At 38.3% G+C, this 22,731-nt stretch overlaps 1 protein-coding gene across 2 annotated transcripts in view; it reads right to left on the bottom strand.

The window, feature by feature from the left end:
* Positions 1–21,997, bottom strand: part of LOC123556470 (phosphoribosylformylglycinamidine synthase-like) — a 141,979-nt gene extending 119,982 nt beyond the window's left edge. The window contains exons 1-5 of one of the 2 annotated variants that reach the window (XM_045347215.2): positions 21,787–21,997; positions 13,645–13,791; positions 13,284–13,410; positions 10,160–10,455; positions 6,490–6,598 (exon numbers count right to left, since the gene is read on the bottom strand). In XM_045347215.2, the coding sequence (XP_045203150.2) occupies positions 6,490–6,598; positions 10,160–10,455; positions 13,284–13,410; positions 13,645–13,791; positions 21,787–21,805 (698 nt within the window). In that variant the 5' untranslated portion in view covers positions 21,806–21,997. The remainder of the gene's footprint in view (positions 1–6,489; positions 6,599–10,159; positions 10,456–13,283; positions 13,411–13,644; positions 13,792–21,786) is intronic. The other variant, XM_053542692.1, reaches the window with a different exon arrangement.
* Between the last annotated feature and the right edge of the window lie 734 nt (positions 21,998–22,731).

Here is a 22,731-nt window from a genome sequence, read left to right on the forward strand (position 1 = left end):
GTCCTCAGAAAAAATATCTAAGTCCAAAGGACAGTAACAACAAAGGAAAGAAATTTAACTGAAAAGAAAAAAAATTCTTACAAGGTACAGATATGTCAAAATACACCTAAAAATTGAAGGTACCATCCATATTGTACCACAGAAAAGTGGTCTCGGTTTTTCCCTATGGCCAATAATAAAAAAGTTACTAAAAATAAGCTATTTATAGTAACGTAAAGGGAAGTAATTAAAAAAAAAATTATTATAAGTGAACAAAAGAAGGATCTGCCAAATAAATCTGTTGATATAAATGAAATTTCAGATCAGTATCTTCATTAGTTACGGAGATATACCCATTTTAATTTGAAATAAAGGGAGATAATTTGACATAAAATCAGTCCATAGTTATACCCTGATTGGCTCAGTCCAACTAATGACAATAATGAAATTTCAAATAAGTCCTATAAGTACTAACTGATATAAATCCATTTTGATTACAATCAGGGGAGGTAATCAGATATAAAATAACTCTGGAACCTACGACTGGATCTGATTTGTCATGGAATCCAAGATTTATTGTTGTTGAAGATATTTTGGAAGTTTGTATCAAATAAAACCATCAATGAAGTCTCTGTATGGCTGCAAAAACCAAACCAGCCAATTCTGGACCTTTAAGGGGCCATAACTCTGGAACCCATGATGGAATCTGGCCAGTTCAAGAAAGGGACTAAGATCTTGTGGTGATACAAGTTGTGTGTAAGTTTGGTTAAAATCAAATCATAAATGAAGCTGCTGTTGTGCAGACAAGGTCAAAATAGCCAATTTTGGCCCTTTCAGGGGCCATAACTCTGGAATCCATTATGGGATCTGGCCGGTTCGATAAAAGAACCAAGATCTTATGGTGACACAAGTTTTGTGCAAGTCTGATTAAATTCAAATCATAAATGAAGCTGCTATTGTGCAGACAAGGTCAAAAAAGCTAATTCTGGCCCTTTCAGGGGCCATCACTCTGGAACCCATAATGGAATCTCGCCAGTTCAAGAAAGGAACCAAGATCTTATGGTGATACAAGTTGTGTGCAAGTTTGGTTAAAATAAAATCATAAATGAAGCTGCTATTGTGCAGACAAGGTAAAAATAGCTGATTTTGGCCCTTTCAGGGGCCATAACTCTGGAACCCATAACGGAATCTGGCCAGTTCAAGAAAGGAACCGATATCTTATGGTGATACAAGTTGTGTGCACGTTTGGTAAAAATCAAATCATAAATGAAACCACTATCGTGCAGACAAGAAATTGTTGACGCACGGACGGACGACGTACGAAGGGTGATCACAAAAGCTCACCTTGTCACTATGTGACAGGTGAGCTAATAAAACCATAAATGAAGTCTCTTTATGGCTGCAAAAGCCAAAATAGACAATTTTGGACCTTTAAGGGGCCATAACTCTGGAACCCATGATGGAATTTGGCCAGTTCAAGAAAGGACCAAGACCTTGTGGTGATACAAGTTGTGTGCAAGTTTGGTTAAAATCAAATCATAAATGAAGCTGCTATTGTGCAGACAAGGTCAAAATAGCCATTCAGGGGCCATAACTCTGGAACCCATTATGGGATCTAGCCCGTTCAAGAAAGGAACTGAGATCTTATGGTGACACAAGTTTTGTGCAAGTTTGATTCAATTCAAATCATAAATGAAGCTGCTATTGTGCAGACAAGGTCAAAATAGCTAATTTTGGCCCTTTCAGGGGCCATAACTCTAGAACCCATAAAGGAATCTCGCCAGTTCAAGAAAGGAACTGAGATCTTATGGTGATACAAGTTGTGTGCAACTTTGGTTAAAATAAAATCATAAACTAGAAAATGCTTTTGTAAAAAAGCGCATGTCTCCCCCAATGCAAAGTCCTATAGGCAAGAAGTAAATAGGGGTCAGGAGCGAAAGTCAAAGAGACACTGATGGTTGGCTGCAATAGGGATCATCTACTTGGCATGTCCAGTCATCCCGCTAAATTTCAACACTCGTGGCCTAGTGGTTCTCAAGTCACTGTTCAGGCTCTTGTGACCTTGACCTTTGATCAAGTGACCTCAAAATAAATAGGGGTCATCTACTCTGCATGTCCAATCATCCTATTAAGTTTCAACATTGTAGGTCAAGTGGTTCTCAAGTTATTTCCAAAAAATGATTTTACATGAACAGGCCACTGTGACCTTGACCTTTAATAGACTGACCCCAAAATCAATAGGGGTCATCTACTCTGCATGTTCAATCATCCTATGAAGTTTCAACATTCTGGGTCAAGTGGTTCTCAAGTTATTGATCGGAACTGGTTATCAATGTTCAGGTCCCTGTGACCTTGACCTTTAACGGAGTGACCCCAAAAACAATAAGGGTCATTTACTCTGCATGAACAATCATCCTATGAAGTTTCAACATTCTGGGTCGAGAGGTTCTCAAGTTATTGATTGGAAATGGTTTTCCATGTTCAGGCCCCTGTGGCCTTGACCTTTAACAGAGTGACCCTAAAATCGTTAGGGTTCATCTACTCTGCATGATCAATCATCCTACGAAGTTTTATCATTCTGGGTCAAGTGAATCAATAGGGGTCATCTACTTTGCATGTACAATCATCCTATGAAGTTTCAACACTCTGGGTCAAGTGGTTCTCTAGTTATTGATCAGAAATGGTTTTCAATGTTCAGGCCCCTGTGACCTTGACCTTTGACGGAGTGATCCCATAATCAATAAGGGTCATCTACTCTTTATGACCAATCATCCTATCAAGTTTCAACATTCTGGGTCAGGTGGTTCTCTAGTTATTGATTGGAAATGGTTTTCAATGTTCAGGCCCCTGTGACCTTGATCTTTGACGGAGTGACCCCAAAATCAATAGGGGTCATCTACTCTTCATGACCAATCATCCTATGAAGTTTCAACATTCTGGGTCAGGTGGTTCTCTAGTTATTGATCGGAAATGGTTTTCAATGTTCAGGCCCCTGTGACCTTGACCTTTGACGGAGTGACCCCAAAATCAATAGGGGTCATCTACTCTTCATGACCAATCATCCTATGAAGTTTCAACATTCTGGGTCAGGTGGTTCTCTAGTTATTGATCGGAAATGGTTTTCAATGTTCAGGCCCCTGTGACCTTGACCTTTGACGGAGTGACCCCAAAATCAATAGGGGTCATCTACTCTTCATGACCAATCATCCTATGAAGTTTCAACATTCTGGGTCAAGTGGTTCTCTAGTTATTGATCGGAAATGGTTTTCAATGTTCAGGCCCCTGTGACCTTGATCTTTGACGGAGTGACCCCAAAATCAATAGGGGTCATCTACTCTTCATGACCAATCATCCTACGAAGTTTCAACATTCTGGGTCAAGTGGTTCTCTAGTTATTGATCGGAAATGGTTTTCAATGTTCAGGCCCCTGTGACCTTGACCTTTGATGGAGTAAACCCAAAAACAATAGGGGTCGTCTACTCCAGCAGCCCTACAACCCTATGAAGTTTGAAGGTTCTAGGTCAAATGGTTCTCCAGTTATTGCTCGGAAATGAAGTGTGACGTACGGACGGACGGACGGAAGGACGGACGGACGGACGGACAGGGCAAAAACAATATGTCTCCTGGGGGAGACATAATGAAGCTGCTATTGTGCAGACAAGGTCAAAATATCTAATTCTGGCCCTTTCAGGGGCCATAACTCTAGAACCCATAATGGAATCTGGCCAGTTCAAGAAAGGAATCAAGATCTTATGGTGATGCAAGTTGTGTGCCAGTTTGGTAAAAATCAAATCATAAATAAAGCTGCTATTGTGCAGACAAGGTCAAAATAGCTAATTTTGGCCCTTTCAGGGGCCATAACTCTTAAACCCATAATGGGATCTGGCCAGTTCAAGAAAGGAACCGAGATCTTATGGTGATACAAGTTGTGTGCAAGTTTGGTTAAAATAAAATCATAAATGAAACAACTTTCGTGCAGACAAGAAATTGTTGACCCACGCACGCACGGACGCACAGACGACGGACGAAGGGTGATCACAAAAGCTCACCTTGTCACTATGTGACAGGTGAGCTAAAAATCAAATCATAAATAAAGCTGCTATTGTGCAGACAAGGTCAAAATAGCTAATTTTGGGCCTTTCATGGGCCATAACTCTGGAACCCATAGTGGGATCTGGCCAGTTCAAGAAAGTAACCAAGATCTTATGGTGATACAAGTTGTGTGCAAGTTTGATAAAAATCAAATCATAAATGAAGCTGCTATTGTGCAGACAAGGTCAAAATAGCTAATTTTGGCCCTTTCAGGGGCCATAACTCTGGAACCCATAATGGGATCTGGCCAGTTCAAGAAAGGAAACGAGATCTTATGGTGATACAAATTGTGTGCAAGATTGGTAAAAATCAAATCATAAATAAAGCTGCTATTGTGCAGACAAGGTCAAAATAGCTAATTTTGGCCCTTTCAGGGGCCATAACTCTGGAACCCATAATGGGATCTGGCCAGTTCAAGAAAGGAACCGAGATCTTATGGTGATACAAGTTGTGTGCATGTTTGGTTAAAATAAAATCATAAATGAAACCACTATCGCTATCACTATAATTGTTGACCGACGCACGAACGGACGGACGGACTGACGACGGACAAAGGGTGATCACAAAAGCTCACCTTGTCACTATGTGACAGGTGAGCTAAAAAGTAGGAGAAGTAGGAGGTTTTCATCAGAAAGTAGGAGGCATTTTAACAAGAGCTGTCACAGGAGACAGCGCGCTCGACTATTTCGATGCTGGATAGTGAAACTGGGCATATCTGAGGAAACTAGAGCTGTCACTGGAGTGTTTAATGACTCCAATTGTGGATGAATATATTGCACAATAGCAAGGGTCTATATCAAAAATATCAACTTAAAGTAATAAGAGAGGTAAAGATAAAATGTATCAAAACACTATATAAGTATATCCAAAGCAAAAAGGGGCATATTTCATTAAATACTGGTGCCAGAGTTACGCACCTTGTGTCATATAGTGTGGGTGATGATGTTGAACAACTATTTTAAGTTTGAATAAAATCCATTCAGTAATAACAGAGACAGGGTGAAAGTGCATCAAAACTTTAACCTAAAATTCTAAGTAAAAAGGGGGAATAATTAATGAAAAATTGGTGCCAGAGTTATGCACCTTGCGTCATATGGTGTGGGTGATGATGTTGAACAACTATTTTAAGTTTGAATCAAATCCATTCAGTAATAACAGAGACAGAGTGGAAGTGCATCAAAACTTCAACCTAAAATTCTAAGTAAAAAGGGGAAATAATTAATGAAAAATTGGTCCCAGAGTTAGGCACCTTCTGTCATATGATAAGGGTAATGATGTTGAACAGTTGTTTAAGTTTGAATCAGATCCATTCAGTAATAACAGAGATAGAGTGAAAAAGCATAAAACTTTAACCTGAAATTCTAAGTAAAAAGGGGAATAATTCATGAAAAATTGTGCCAGAGTTATGCATCTTGTGTCATATGATGTGGTTGATGATGCTGAACAACTATTTTAAGTTTGAATCAAATCCATTCAGTAATAACAGAGGTAGAATGAAAGTGCACCAAAACTTTAACCTGAAATTCTAAGTAAAAAGGGGGAATAATTCATGACAAAATGGTGCCAGAGTTATGCACCTTGTGTCATATGATGTGGGTGATGATGCTGAACAACTATTTTAAGTTTGAATCAAATCCATTCAGTAATAACAGAGACAGAGTGAAAGTGCATCAAAACTTTAACCTGAAAATCTAAGTGAAAAGAGGGGATAATTCATAAAATATTGGTGCCAGAGTTATGGCCCTTATGTCAGATGATGTGTATGATGATGAGGAATAAGTATTTCAAGTTTGAATCAAATCCATCAAGTAATTACAGAGATAAGTTGAAAAAAGAGAAAGTGCACCAAAACTTTAACCAAGGTGGGGACGCGGAAAGACGCGCAGACGCCAATGCCGGGGCGAGTAGGATAGCTCTCCTTATACTTCGTATAGGCGAGCTAAAAAGTAGGAAAAAGTAGGAACGCCGGAAGGCCTGGAACTTGCTTATTTGTGAACCGGATACCTTAAGTCCATAAGTCAATACTAAAAGCCATTTTATCTTTCAACTGGTACTCAAGATTTTGTAAAATTGCTCATAATATTTTCCCCAATTTTCTCAAATACCACGCTATTTTTCACAAAATGACCAGGACCAGGCTCCTTTACAATTTTGGTCAATTCTGGCCCTGAAGATAACATGACATTGTGAAGGCAAACAGCAACCCGCAGTTTTTGGTATCATCGTCTGTAGCATGTTATGTATATTTCATTAAACAGCATTTTATGAATTGAGCAAAACAGTTTTTCCAGCACTGGTGAAAATTCCAGAGCCTCTAGTATGCAAGACTGGAGTATCCCTTCTGTTAAAGGTTAGTCAACTCCAAAACTGTAGTGCTGTAGCCTGCACCTCCGAGATATATCTATAAGACTAGCTCACCTATTAGACTGTGCAAGATCAAAACATTCCACACTGGTTGGGTTTCTCTTGACTTTATTCTGGAACAGATCTGTGTAGAAATCAAGGTCCCAGTCATCAAATGCAAGACCTATAACATAAACACGCAGGCATCACTGAATGCAATGCTATCATTCTCTTTTGATTGGGCCCAGTACCTTTAACATACAGATTTAGTTCAGTTTTCTACAAGAAATCATTTTAATATCAAGGATGATCTGAGAAAGACTCAAAACTTCTCCACATGAAAGTATTTCTGAGACAAGAGGGTCATGATGACCCTGGATCGCTCACCAGAGTAATATGAGCTACATGTTTCAAATGTCAAACTGATGATTTTTAGAATTTTTTTGGAAGATTTTCTGATGTACAATCAAGTAACCCCTGGGGCGGAGCCAAGTTTACCCCGGGGGTCATGAATGGAACAAAGTTTGTAGAAGTCTACTAGGCAATGTAACATATCAAATATCTAAGATCTAGGCCTTCTGGTTTATTTTTAGCAAATTTATGAAGATTTCCCTATATACAATCAAGTAACCCCTGGGGCTGGGTAAATTTGACCCTGGGGGGTCCAGATTTGAATTTTTTTTGTAGAAGTCTACTAGGCAATGCTACACGTCAAATATCTAAGATCTAGGCCTTCTGGTTTATTTTTAGAAAATTTTTGAAGATTTTCCTATGTAAAATCAAGTGACCCCTGGGCCGGGTAATTTTGACCCTGGGGGTCATGATTTGAATAAATTTTGTAGAGGTCCATTAGGCAATGCTACATGTCAAATATCTAAGCTGTAGGCCTTCTGGTTTATTTTTAGAAAAATTTGAAGATTTTTCTATGTACAATCAAGTAACCCCATTGGGCGGGCTCAATTTGATCCCAGAGGTCATGATTTGAATAAATTTTGTAGAAGTCTACTAGGCAATGCTACACGTTAAATATCTAAGATCTAGGGCTTCTGGTTTATTTTTAGAAAAATTTTGAAGATTTTCCTATGTAAAATCAAGTGACCTCTGGGGCGGGGTCAATTTTGACCCTGGGGGTCATGATTTGAAAAATTTTGTAGATGTCCACTAGGCAATGTTACATGTGAAATATCTAAGCTCTAGGCCTTCTGTTTATTTTTAGAAAAATTTTGAAGATTTTCCTATGTAAAATCAAGTGACCCCTGGGGCGGGGTCAATTTTGACCCCGGGGTCATGATTTGAACAACTTTAATAGAGGTCCTCTAGGCAATGCTACAGGTCAAATATCTAAGCTCTAGGGCTTCTGGTTTTTGAGATGAAGATTTTTTAAGATTTTCCTATGTAAAATCAAGTGACCCCTAGGGCGTGGTCAATTTTGACCCCAGGGTCATGATTTGAACAAATTTGGTAGAGGTCCACTAGGCAATGCTTCACACCAAATATCTAAGCTCTAGGGCTTCTGGTTTTTGAGAAGAAGATTTTTAAAATTTTTCCTTTCTGGTGCGATGGCAACCAGAGTTCTATATGGAATTCAATTCTTTGAACAATTTTTAAAGAAGACTATCCAAGGAACATCCCTGTGAAGTTTCATCAAAATTGGCCTGTTGGTTTAGGAGGAGATGTTGTTTAAAGGAAAGTGTGGATGGACGGACGGACGACGGACGGACGAAGGACGGACGCCGGACGGTGAGCGATCACAATAGCTCACCCTGAGCACTTTGTGCACTGGTGAGCTAATAAAACTGTCACGGCAAAAAATCTCTAACCAAACTTGCATGTTCTTGTACTCTCAGTGAAGGTTTCTATTCATGGCATTAAGCATGTCCACTTTCAAAAGCATATGCATTGGTATATTCCTATGCAAGCTAGATAGATGGCTTACTGAGTTCAAGCAACAGCAAGCCAGCTGGATGGCTTTTTGACACGAGTTCAAACTGCAGAAGCCAGCTGGATGGCTTCTTGGCATGAGTTCAAACTGCAGAAAGCCAGCTGGATGGCTTCTTGACATGAGTTCAAGCCACAGAAAGCCAGCTAGATGGATTCTTGAAATGAGTTCAAACTGCAGAAAGCCAGCTGGATGGCTTCTTGGCATGAGTTCAAACTGCAGAAAGTAAGCTGGATGGCTTCTTGACATGAGTTGAAGCCACAGCAAGCCAGCTGGATGGCTTCTTGGCATGTGTTCAAGCCCCAGCAAGCCAGCTGGATGGCTTCTTGACATGAGTTCAAACTGCAGAAAGCCAGCTGGATGACTTGACATGAGTTCAAACTGCAGAAAGCCAGCTGGATGGCTTCTTGACATGAGTTCAAACTGCAGAAAGCCAGCTGGATGGCTTCTTGGCATGAGTTCAAACTGCAGAAAGCCAGCTGGATGACTTCTTGACATGAGTTCAAGCCACAGCAAGCCAGCTGGATGGCTTCCTGTATGGTTTTTTCTTTCTGTTTTGGGAACATAGCCTATACCCCCAATATTGGGAATTCTGACGCGTAAATGTTCCATACTGGGAAAAATTTAGTCCCATAGGATATAGTAAGGATGTGTTTAAGCACTTTCTCTTACACTTGTTTCACATTCTACAACCTCTTTAACATACTGCCATTACAAAATTGTCCATAATTTTGTCAGTGTTTGTGCAATTTTGATGAAATTTTTTTCAGAATGTAGATTGGAAATTTTTGCACTCATTGTGGGAAAAATACATACTTTTTGGCATTGGGAATATAGCCGAATAACGGTTATAAAAACGGCCGAAAAAAACCCTGTCCTGACAGGCGTTCAAACCACAGAAAGCCAGCTGGATGGCTTCCTGAAACGAGTTCAAAAGATAAAAGGTAAGGGTAGATTTCTCTGAAGCACAACTACCACAAACAAGCGACAGCAAACCAGCTGGATGGCTTCTTGACATGAGTTCAAGCCACAGCAAGGCACAAACAAACAGCAGTGAAAAACAAATCAATCTGCAACTAACCACTCAGCAATGAAAGCATTCAACAAAATGGATTCAAATTTTAGATGAGGCCTGTTTATGTACCATCAATGCTTATTTATGATCTATTAACCTCAAAAATAATAGGGGTCTGTAAGTCCTATCATTCTATGAAGTTTGAAGGTTCTGGGTCAAATGGATCTCAATTTATTGATCAGAAACTGTTTTCCATGTTCTGGTCCCTGTGACCTTGACCTTTGAACAAGTGATCTAAAAATCAATAGTGGTCATCTGCTCTACATGTCCAATCACCCTATGAAATTTCAACATTCTGGGTCAAGTGGTTCTCAAGTTATTGATCAGAAATGGATTTCCATGTTCAGGCCCCTGTGACCTTGACCTATGATTGAGTGACCCCAAAATCAATAAGGGTCGTCTACTGCATAAGGCCTGCCATCCTATGAAGTTTGAAGGTTCTAGGTCACATGATTGTCCAGATATTGATCGGAAATGAAGTGTGACGGACGGACGAACGGATGGGCTGATAGACGGGGCAAGAACAATATGTCTGCCCCAGTAGGCAGGGGTGGGGGGAGAGACATAAATGGGGGGGGGGGGGGGAGACCTAAATATCACATTATCAAAGGTGCATGGATGGGTAGATGGACTGATGCACAAACAGAAGCACTCACATGGCGACTCCAGTATACCCCTTCCTAAACATTGTTTACTGGGGTGTAAATATCGGTATAATTTCTTTTTATTACCTAAGTCTTTATTCGCCTTTTCAAGGGCAGAACGTCCACTCCCAATCACATCAACATCATAGACTGGTTCAGACTGAACATCCAGCTCAAATGTTTCTACAGGTTTCAAATATCTACACTGGGTCATCCGATCATGCAAACATTGAACCAATCTATCTTCCATATCATCTGATGGTCTGTTACCATGGAGACTGATCAAATATCTTACAGAAGCTTCTATTCTTGTCACCTTTGACAAGCCAACTGATTTGCAAATTGAAACTGCATTTGTTGACATCGGAGTAGAAAAATTTAACCTGAAACAAGAATAATATTATAAAGTGAAGTAAGATCATCATGAAACCACACAAGTCATCATTAGCTTATGTTGTGAAACAACACAGAAAAGCTGTTCATGACTGAAAGCATGTTTCACATTATCAGGTGTAAATGTACTCCATGGCACTGAATTTATGACATATACTGTACATATATGAAGCTTTATCCAAAGCAAATGGTCTCAAACTCACAACTATCTGTATGTAAAACACATACGCTCCATGATGGCCTGCTGGAAGTAACTGGCTCCTGACCGAAAAAAAAAATTCAGCCCCAAAGTCACAACTGACTATGACACTTTGCCTACTGAACCCTTACAAAAGAGGGATTATCTAATGACTACATGCAAACATCTAACAAACTTTCACAGCTTTCAGTACAAGCATTCACCAGCAATTGATTCAAAACTGTTTTCAGTCTCTAAGTCAAAATGACCTTTGACCTACTGACCTCAAAAACAAGAAGTCATTTTCTGACTATGACCCTAGATACAACAAGAGTGCCAGAATGTCACAATATACGCCAGTCACAGCAAATTTCTTTACACTAGCACTTGTACTTGCAAATGGAATTTTAATTTTCAAGTTGTTAACAATGTTTTTGGTTTTTTTTTTAGAAATTATTGTAATTCTTTTATTTTTCTAAGTCCACAAAAAAAATCCTTACCAGGTAGAGATACCTTAAATTACACCCAAAATTTGAAAGTAACATTAATGTTGTACCACAGAAAAGTGGTCTTGGTTTTTCCCTACGGTCAATTATAAAAAAGTTACAATGTAAGTTATTTATAGTAACAACTAAGGGAAGTTAATCTTTAAAGAGAAAAAAAATAAAAAAAATATAAAAAAAATTTAAAAAAATAAAAAAATTACAAGTCCATACAAAAATCCTTACCAGGTAGAGACAGCTCAAAATACACCTCAGAATTGGATGTAACATGCATGTTGTACTACAGAAAAGTGGTCTCGATTTTTCCCTACGACTTGTAATGAAAAAGTTACAATATAAGCTATTTATAGTAACAGCAAAGGGAAGTAATTCAAAAGAAGGGACCAGTGCATGACACTCCGTCTCATGATGGTGTACAATTGTGCCAAGTTACATCAAAATCCCTCCATGCATGAAGAAGAAATGCTCCGGACAAAGTCATTCTTGTATCTGACCTTTGGCCTCTAAGTGTGACCTTGACCTTAGACCTAGGGACCTGGTTCTTGCGCATGACACTCCGTCTCATGCTTGTGAACATTTGTGCCAAGTTGTATCAAAATCCCTCAATGCATGAAGAAGAAATGCTCCGGACAAAGTTTTCATTCTTGTATCCTTGACCTCTAAGTGTGACTTTGACCTTACCCCTAGGGACCTGGTTCTTGCGCATGACACTCCATCTCATGTTGGTGAACAATTGTGCCAAGCTACATCAAAGTCCTTTCATGCATGAAGAAGATATGTTCCGGACAAAGTTTTCATTCTTGTATCCTTTGACCTCTGTGACCTTGACCTTAGACCTAGGGGCCTGGTTCTTGCGCATGACACTCCCTCTCATTATGGTGAACAACTGTGCCAAGCTACATCAAAATCCTTCCATGCATGAAGAAGATATGCTCCGGACAAAGTCATTCTTGAATTTTTCATTCTTGTATCCTTTGGCCTCTAAGTGTGACCTTGACCTTAGACCTAGGGACCTGGTTTTTGCGCATGACACTCCGTCTCATGATGATGAACAATTGTGCCAATTTTCATCAAAATCCCTCTAAGCAGGAAGAAGATATGCTCCGGACAAAGTTATTCTTGAATTTGACCTTTGACCTCTAAGTGTGACCTTGACCTTAGACCTAGGGGCCTGGTTCTTGCGCACGACACTCAGTCTCATGATGGTGAACAACTGTGCCAAGTTTCATCAAAATCCCTCCATGCATGTAGAAGATATGCTCCGGACAAGGTCTGTGGACGCTGCCCGCCTGCCCGCCCATCCGCCCGCCAGGGGCGTTCCCATAATACGTCCCGTTTTTCAAACGGGCGTATAAAAATGTAACCTAGGTTCTTACACGACCAAAATTTATACATAAAAACCTTCTTCCCAGGTTTCTAGTAGATCAGGTAAAAATATGGCCAACAGAGTGGCCACGTTTCAGTACAATTGAGCTAAAATTGGTACTTTTTGAGTGTGTAACAGTCACACAGGATGACGGACATCGGGTGATCATAATAGGTGAAAGTGCTCAGGTGAGCTAAAATGTGAACTGCAAAATTGATAATGGAACGTGATTAGACACAGCCATGTATAAACTTACCTGGGACCTATTTCAATGAGCAGCCATTTATAAGCTTACCTGGGACCTATTTCAATGAGCAGCCATGTATAAACTTACCTGGGACCTATTTCAATGAGCAGCCATGTATAAACTTACCTGGGACCTATTTCAATGAGCAGCCATGTATAAACTTACCTGGGACCTATTTCAATGAGTAGCCATGTATAAACTTACCTGGGACCTATTGCAATGAGCAACCATGTATAAACTTACCTGGGACCTATTTCAATGAGCAGCCATGTATAAACTTACCTGGGACCTACTTCAATGAGCAGCCATGTATAAACTTACCGGAGACCTATTTCAATGAGCAGCCATGTATAAACTTAGCTGGGACCTATTTCAATGAGTAGCCATGTATAAACTTACCTGGGACCTATTTCAATCTGACAGCAGCCATGTATAAACTTACCTGGGACCTACTTCAAAGAGCTGCCATGTATAAACTTACCTGGGACCTATTTCAATGAGCAGCCATGTATAAATAAACTTACCTGGGACCTATTTCAATGAGCAGGGATGAATCACCCTCTGTTAATGATGTTTCTTGTGACAACGCTTGTCTTTGAAATGGTGTAGACAGAATCCATACCAGCTTCTCTCTATCTTCCTCCTCCAGATCTAGATAGGAACATTTAATAAAGTTTAATGTAGGTTCTTTCAGAACCTTTTAGTACACAGTGTTTTTTACATGACAGCAACCAATATGTAATAATGCATACACTTAGTATGTTAAGGAAATAAATGCTAAGAAACACAAAAAAACTTTTTCTGAGTTTCAACTGAGCTGGTAAAGCATCTTAGCATTGTGCAATGTTTCATTGTGGTAACATTTTCATCAGAACATTATCTTACCTTGTGTAGTTTGGATATAGTAACATAACTCAGTCTGGACTGTATCCAAATTGTCTACCAGCAATCTTATCTTCTTTTCTGCTTCAAGAGAAGCACTTCTGCTTATACCAGGCGTCTTGTAATATCGAAAAATCATCTCTTCCAGTTCTATAAAAGTATTACTTAGTTTTAGCTAAAACTTGAATTATTATAAAGATGAACTGTCATGTATAATAAGATCTAAATTAGGGGCAAACTTTGGAAGATATAATGAGAAAACATTAAGTACTGCAGCAAGTTCCACTCACCTGGAGCCCATTTCCACTCGTGTTAACCCTTAGCCTGCTAAATTTCTATAATGGACTGGTCCATCATTCAGTTTAGACAGAACCAATTATTGTTCAAAGAGGTGTTCACCTAAAATTTACTGACTGAATATCGAACAGTGCAGACCATGATCAGCCTGCACAGACATGCAGGCTGATCTTAGTCTGCACTGGTCGCAAATGCAGAATCACTTGCCGCCAGCAGGCTAAAGGTTAAGGGAAGGACATGTGGATTGTTGGGCCCTAAATACTGTAGTTTTTTTTCTCACTTTTTGGGGAATGGTGACAAGGTTCACAAGGAGGGAAAAATTATGTCATAACTTTGTGTCCTAATAGAATAGTATTTCTCATAAATTTATTACATTCCTGAAGCAAACGACAAACGCAAAATGTTTTGTGTTTTAAATGGTATGGTTTTATAGGAATGTACTATTTAGAGGCATAGTTTTGATTGGAATATGTAAAACAAGAGCTGTCACAGGAGACAGCGCGCTCGACTATTTCGATGCTGGATAGTGAAACTGGGTACATCTGAGGAAACTAGAGCTGTCACTGGAGTGTTTAATGACTCCAATTGTGGATGAAGATATTGCACAATAGCCTGAGTCTATGTCAAAAATATCAACTTTTAATAGTAATAAGAGAGGTAAAGATAAAATGTATCAAAACACTATATAAGTATATCCTAAGCAAAAAGGGGCATAATTCATTAAATATTGGTGCCAGAGTTATGCAGCTTGTGTCATACAGTGTGGGTGATGATGTTGAACAACTATTTTAAGTTTGAATCAAATCCATTCAGTAATAACAGAGACAGAGTGAAAGTGCATCAAAACTTTAACCTAAAATTCTAAGTAAAAAGGGGGAATAATTAATGAAAAATTGGTGCCAGAGTTATGCACCTTGCATCATATGGTGTGGGTGATGATGTTGAACAACTATTTTAAGTCTGAATCAAATCCATTCAGTAATAACAGAGACTGAGTGAAAGTGCATCAACAGGGTTAGACACTAACTTATTTGAACAAGGTTCCCAAAGGAATCTCTACTTTTTAAATCTGGGGGTCCTCCTCAGGCTTTGGGATCCCTCATAATATGATATATAAAAACAATCACAACAGGTGTCTTATGAGAAGTTACGGTCGTGACCCCAGTGGAATTCGAACCCGCAACCTCTGTATTGAGTGGCTGACACCTTAACTCCTACAGAAGAATGTATCCAAACTGATATCAATTTACATGTTTGCCAATGTCAAGACAAGGTCTCCACTTTGGAGACACTTGTATCTTATAGATATAATCATTGTCAAGTCTGTTGTGACAACCACTAAAAATTATAATATCAAAAAAAAAAAAATTCTTGAAATTCTTGACTTCTCTTCATATATTTTAAAATATACAAGAGCCATGTCAGACATGGCTAATCCCCCCACCGGGCATATCATAATTGAAGGATGTGGTCCGCATCAGGGGTTTTAAGATGTGGAAGAAAGAATAAGTCAGTAGTGAGGTGGTTTACTGCTAAATTTTATTAATTTTCATGAAGAGTATAACTATGATGTTTTTCTATATGGCTACTGTAAAAAGAAGGAATGGAAAGCTAACAGGGAACAAGAGTGCCAGAATGTCACAATATATGCCCGTCAAAGCAAATTTCTTTACTCTAGCAGCTGTATTTGCAAATGGAATGTTAATTTTGTGGTTGTTTAGTAATCATTGTAAGTCTTTTGTTTTTTAAAGTCCACAAAAAAACTCCTTACTAGGTAGAGATACCTTATATATAATAAAATTAATAAAATACACCTAAAACTGGAGAGTAATATCTATGCTGTACCACAGAAAAGTGGTCTTGTTTTTTCCCTAGGGTCAATTATAAAAATGTTACAATATAAGTTATTTACAGTAACAACTAAGTGAAGTTAATCTTTCAAAAAAAAAAAAAAAAAAAAAAAAAAAAAAATTGCAAGTCCACACAAAAATCTTTATCAGGAAGAGACTGGTCAAAATACACCTCAAAATTGGATTTAGCATGTTTGTTGTACTACAGAAAAGTGGTCTCGATTTTTCCCTACGACTAGTAATGAAAAAGTTACAATAAAAGCTATTTAAAGTAACAACAAAGGGAAGTAATTCTAAAGAAGGGAACTGCGCATGACACTTCGTCTCATGATGGTGTATAATTGTGCCAAGTTACATCAAAATCCCTCCATGCATGAAGAAGAAATGCTTCGGACAAAGTCATTCTTGTATCTGACCTTTGGCCTCTAAGTGTGACCTTGACCTTAGGCCTAGTGACCTGGATCTTGCGCATGACACTCCGTCTCGTGGTGGTAAACATTTGTGCCAAGTTATATCAAAATCCCTCAATGCATGAAGAAGAAATGCTCCGGACAAGGTTTTTATTCTTGTATCCTTTGACCTCTAAGTGTGACCTTGACCTTAGACCTAGGGACCTAGTTCTTGCGTATGACACTCCGCATCGTGGTGGTAAACATTTGTGCCAAGATATATCAAAATCCCTCCATGCATGAAGAAGATATGCTCCGGACAAATTTCTTTAAGAAAATATGATAAAGGGGAATAACTCAAAAAATAGGCAAGGTAGAGTTATTGTTCTTGCACACTGCACTTCCTCCCAATGTGTTCTATCAGTGTATGAAGTTTGAAGAAAATCCCTCCAGTACTTTTGGGGTTATGCTCCGGACAAAATGTTTTAAGAAAATATGATAAAGGGGAATAACTCAAAAAATAGGCAAGGTAGAGTTATTGTTCTTGCACACTGCACTTCCTCCCAATGTGTTCTATCAGTGTATGAAGTTTGAAGAAAATCCCTCCAGTACTTTTGGAGTTATGCTCCGGACAAATTTTTTTAAGAAAATAAGATAAAGGGGAATAACTCAAAAAATAGGCAAGGTAGAGTTATTGTTCTTGCACACTGCACTTCCTCCCAATGTGTTCTATCAGTGTATGAAGTTTGAAGAAAATCCCTCAAGTACTTTTGGAGTTATGCTCCGGACAAATATCGTTGCGGACGCACGGACGCACGGACGGAGAGCATTTCTAATATCCCCTTCACCTTTGGTGGGAGGATAAAAAATCTTAATATTACCTGGCATTTATATTTCCAATGATACAGAATTTATTGTGGTTTCTCTTTGAGGTTTGAAGATATAAAGTGTTAAAGTAAGGGAATTATATTTTTAGGCATAAAATTCTGTTTTGGATTACTTTCACATTGAAATTCATATACAATTTCATTTTGATGTTTGAAAGTTTGATTTATAGTTAAGGTATTAGGTCACTAATAGTAATGTTTACAAAATGGCCTTTGCTTGGTATATTCTGAAAGGTAACCGTGTTTTGCACTATTTTGCAAATTTTAAACAACTTTTACCGTGTCGTTTTTTATAAATTTTGAATAACTTATGGTATCTCTTCAAGCTCAAGTAGAGACAAATTTCAAAGTGATAGCCACTATCCAAAACGTTTGCAGAGAATTCATTTTACCATTAATTTCAATAGAAGAAACATCAAACTATTGGTAAACAATTATAAAACACAAAATAAAAATGTCGATATCATTTTTTCTATGGTGCCTCAAGTAAATGGATTTAATGAGACAGAATTCATACTTCAACATTGAAAAAGTAAGGTCGAATGATGTGTTTCTGTTTTGAATTTTGCTAACTCCATTTAAAAATAACCTTAGGGAAGATGTAAAACCTACCTAAATTTCTTCCACAATATATAATCTAAGAGTGAAAGCAAAATTGAGGACTTTCACCGCGTGTAACTCAATATTTTTAAAGATGTGTAACTCTACCCCTTCTGTTTAAGTAGTAAATTCACTTTGAACACCAAGAAATCGCTTATAAGATTAATCTTTTTCCATTTTTGTACAAAAAATCAATAATAAGTCTTGAAAGAAGTATAAACTTACTAGTAAAAAAGGAAAATAAGGAAAAAAAAATTTGGTCCCAGTAGGGCTTGAACCTACGCACCCCTAAGAATTGCAGTAAAAGTAGGCTTATGGTAGGAATTGAATACTCTTCAAAAAGGAGGTTCTCTATTAGTGATCTAATACCTTAATAGACTTATCTTCCGAATTGGAATCGGTAAGTATTTATATAAAAAAAAACAACCATTAAACTGAATAACACTACAAAAATAACGGATCGTAAAATTTCTGAAGGTGCAAAAAGATCGCTGAGATCGAGACTCGTAACCGACTACAGTATTCTTGTACTAAAAATTAAAATATTTTAAGATAATATTAAGTAATATTTTGATGATCAAACGTCGGTACATCACGGGTGACTTCCGCTGCAATTAACTCTTGGGGTGTCATAAAATATTTGGAAGCCGCGGTCCTTCTGTTTTGATTAACACTTCCCGTTATGTAAGGCAAAGAGCTATAAAAATAAATATATTTTATAGTTCTTTGTGTAAGGCCATAAATTCCAAGCCATCGTAAACACAAATTGTTGTTCAGGGGAAATCTGCATGTATCACGCGTGACCTTCATGACCTAACACATTTAAAAATACTTAGATGTTAAATGGTTGTTATTTTTAGAACGAGGAAAGTCCCGCGAACCGGCCAGTTGCAAGCAGTTTTCTCAGTAATTTTCCATTACGTAGCGTCGTGCACATGTAGGAAAAAACCCCGGTGTCTTTCTTTGAAAAGTACCCGATATATTTAAATAGTAACCACATGATCTTGTACGTAAATAATGATGACGAAATCCCATATTTTGAGTTAGTAAACATCCGGAATTTGTTTCTTTAGGAAAAGAACGGAAAAAAAACCCGACTGATTATGAGACACGGGATAAAACGGTTCTGTTCAAACGGCCGTTAATCGGTATTATACGTTTCTATCGGGTAACCGATAGACACGGGTCAATACGTTTCTGTTTGGTAATCGATAGATACGGTGATAAACGTATCGATGTGGGAAAAGGTTAAAATATTTTTCAAACAGGTGTTTATCTTTTACTTTTTGGATATCATTGACCAAAGAAATAGGTATCCAGCCGGAATCCCAGCTTTTAGAAGTTGGTGTTCCTCCTCAAAATTTGGGATCCTCGGGCCCCCGGGACACCGTTAGTGTCGAACCCTGATCAAAACTTTAACCTAAATTCTAAGTAAAAAGGGGAAATAATTAATGAAAAATTAGTCCCAGAGTTATGCACCTTGTGTCATATGATAAGGGTAATGATGCTGAACAATTGTTTAAGTTTGAATCAGATCCATTCAGTAATAACAGAGATAGAGTGAAAGTGCATAGAACTTTAACCTAAATTTCTAAGTAAAAAGGGGAATAATTCATGAAAAATTGTGCCAGAGTTATGCATCTTGTGTCATATGATGTGGGTGATGATGCTGAACAACTATTTTAAGTTTGAATCAAATCCATTCAGTAATAACAGAGGTAGAGTGAAAGTGCACCAAAACTTTAACCTGAAATTCTAAGTAAAAAGGGGGAATAATTCATGAAAAAAGTAGTGATAGAGTTACACACCTTGTGTCATATGATGTGGGTGATGATGTTGAACAACTATTTTAAGTTTGAATCAAATCCATTCAGTAATAACTGAGATAGAGTGAAAGTGCACCAAAACTTTAACCTGAAATTCTAAGTAAAAAGGGGGAATAATTCATGAAAAATTGTGCCAGAGTTAGGCATCTTGTGTCATATTATGTGGGTGATGATGCTGAACAACTATTTTAAGTTTGAATCAAATCCATTCAGTAATAACAGAGGTAGAGTGAAAGTGCACCAAAACTTTAACCTGAAATTCTAAGTAAAAACGGGGAATAATTCATGAAAAAAGTGGTGATAGAGTTATGCACCTTGTGTCATATGATGTGGGTGATGATGCTGAACAACTAATTTAAGTTTGAATCAAATCCATTCAGTAATAACAGAGATAGAGTGAAAGTGCATCAAAACTTTAACCTGAAAATCTAAGTGAAAAGGGGGGATAATTCATGAAATATTGGTGCCAGAGTTATGGCCCTTATGTCAGATGATGTGGATGATGATGAGGAATAAGTATTTCAAGTTTGAATCAAATCCATCAAGTAATTACAGAGATAAGTTGAAAAAAGAGAAAGTGCACCAAAACTTTAACCAAGGTGGGGACGCGGAAAGACGCCGACGCCGGGGCGAGTAGGATAGCTCTCCTTATACTTAGTATAGTCGAGCTAAAAAAATCATATTCCTGAGAGGAGAACTTTTGTCAGCGAAAGCTATCTGTCTGACCCCACTACAAGTATTCAAAGAATTGATTTAAGTATGGGGTCAAAATTTTACCAAAGATTTTCAGACAAAAGAAGGAAAATAGATACGACAAAGTATCTACCTGTATTTGTGGAACTGGATAAGTCTTGCACTATAAGGCAACGTGTAATGAAATTATGTAACTATAAAGCCATATATTAAACAGTTTAGACAAAATATCGAATGTACGCAAAACATAACTAATTCCTGTCAAAAAAGCGCCATAACTGAGCCAAAATCCTTGTCCTAGTTATGTAGTCTTGCCTACATATGGAGACTATGATGGTAAATTCAAAGCCATATGTCAAACAGTTTAGACAAAAAATGGACTGGTACAAAATAACTTAAATGATCTTCAAGTCCAAAAATGCCAAATTCAGCAAAATATCTTTGACACAGTTACATACCCTTGAATACAGATGGAGATCAGGTCCATGAACAAATGTTCAAAATTTCAAAGCCACATGTCAAATAGTTTTGACAAAACATGGACTTGTACTAAAACTGAAATTTCCAAGTTGATTTCCAAATCCAAAAAGGGCCATAATTCTGCCAGAATTCTTGCCAGAGTTGCCTACAGACAGAGACTGTTATAATAAACAAGTGAGCCATGCCATGGGAAAACCAACATAGTGGCTTTGCGACCAGCATGGATCCAGACCAGCCTGCGCATCTGCGCAGTCTGGTCAGGATCCATGCTGTTCTCTAACAGTATCTCTAATTCCAATAGACTTTGAAAGGGAACTGCAAGGAACCTGATCAGACTGCGCGGATGCGCAGGCTGGTCTGGATCGATGCTGGTCGCAAAGCCACTATGTTGGTTTTCTCATGGCACGGCTCAAGTGATGAAAGTTTTAAAGCCATATGTCAAACAGTTTACACAAAATATGAACTAGTACAAAAAACAGTCCTGGGGCCTCTCTAAAATCTTCTTCTATATATCAACGACTTAGTCCCGGGGCCTCCCCTCTTTCTTCTATATATCAACGACTTAGTCCCGGGGCCTCTCCTCTTTCTTCTATATATCAACGACTTAGTCCCCGGGCCTCTCCTCTTTCTTCTATAAATCAACGACTTAGTCCCGGGGCCTCTCCTCTTCCTTCTATATATCAAAGACTTAGTCCCGGGGCCTCTCCTCTTTCTTCTATATATCAACGACTTAGTCCCGGGGCCTCTCCTCTTTCTTCTATATATCAACGACTTAGTCCCGGGGCCTCTCTTCTTTCTTCTATATATCAAAGACTTAGTCCCGGGGCCTCTCCTCTTTCTTCTATGTATCAAAGACTTAGTCCCTGGGCCTCTCCTTTTTCTTCTATGTACCAACGACTTAGTCCCGGGGCCTCTCCTCCAGGGTTCGAATTTAGCCAGATTTTCTGCTTGCATTTGTATGCAAGTGGTCTTTTTTTTAACTTGCTAAATGAAAAAACAACTTGCATTTTCTGCGACTTGTCACTTTATTAGAACATTAACACAAACATTCATGTGACGAGTCAAGCCAATCGTATTTGCGCTATATAAATAGTAACTTATTATTGATTACCAAAAAACCCACTGGATGCAGTAAACGTCATCAAAATTGACGCAGGTACTTGTCAGCAGTTGAAAAGACATGCGCATGTATCCAGTGTAACCTTCCGTTTACGACGAAAGATGAAAGAGTGCTCCGAAATTCGTTCTGCAAATGACAATGCACTGCAATGACCGCGAGTTGTTAAAGAAAGAACAGTGTAAGATCGAGACGACCGTTAGAAATGCACATTATTCGGCCAAAAATTTTCACTTGCTAAAAAATGCTGGTGTCTGAAATCTAACCTCGCAGTTTGAAATTTGCACTCGCATTTTGCGAGTATGCGAGCCGAACCCTGTCCTGTTTCTTCTATATATAAACAACTTACCTGATCATGTAAAATCCCAGGTCTGACTTTTTGCTGGTGACACAGCTGTCTATCTTACTATTAATAATACAACTGATTGCAACAAGTTACAACAAAATCTTGACACCCTACAGAAATGGTAAAGTAAATGGGAAATGCACTTCAACCCAAGTAAATGCCAGGTTCTTAACATCTCACGAAACAAACATACAATACAACATGATTATATATTGCATGGCCAGATCCTTGAAACCGTAACAAATGCTAAATACCTTAGTGTAGACCTAATGAACGACCTCTCCTTTAACACTCATATTAACAAAATCTGCACAACAGCACACAGAACACTTGGTTTCATAAAACGTAACATCCAAACTAAAAACAAGAAGGTTGAAGAAATAGCATATAAAACTCGTTGAGCCTCAGGTAGAATACTCATGCACAGTCTGGTCACCCTACACTAAAGTTAATATCAATAAAACAGAAATGGTATAAAGAAGAGCAATCAGATGGATATACAAGAACTATTTCACATATATGGCAGTGTTTCAGGTATGCAAAATTCTCTCGGTTTAAGATCTTTGGAGAACAGACGAACTGATGCAAAATTAATAATGTTTTAC

Source organism: Mercenaria mercenaria, chromosome 5 (assembly GCF_021730395.1).
Source record: "Mercenaria mercenaria strain notata chromosome 5, MADL_Memer_1, whole genome shotgun sequence".
Classification (NCBI taxonomy): Eukaryota; Metazoa; Mollusca; class Bivalvia; order Venerida; family Veneridae; genus Mercenaria; species Mercenaria mercenaria.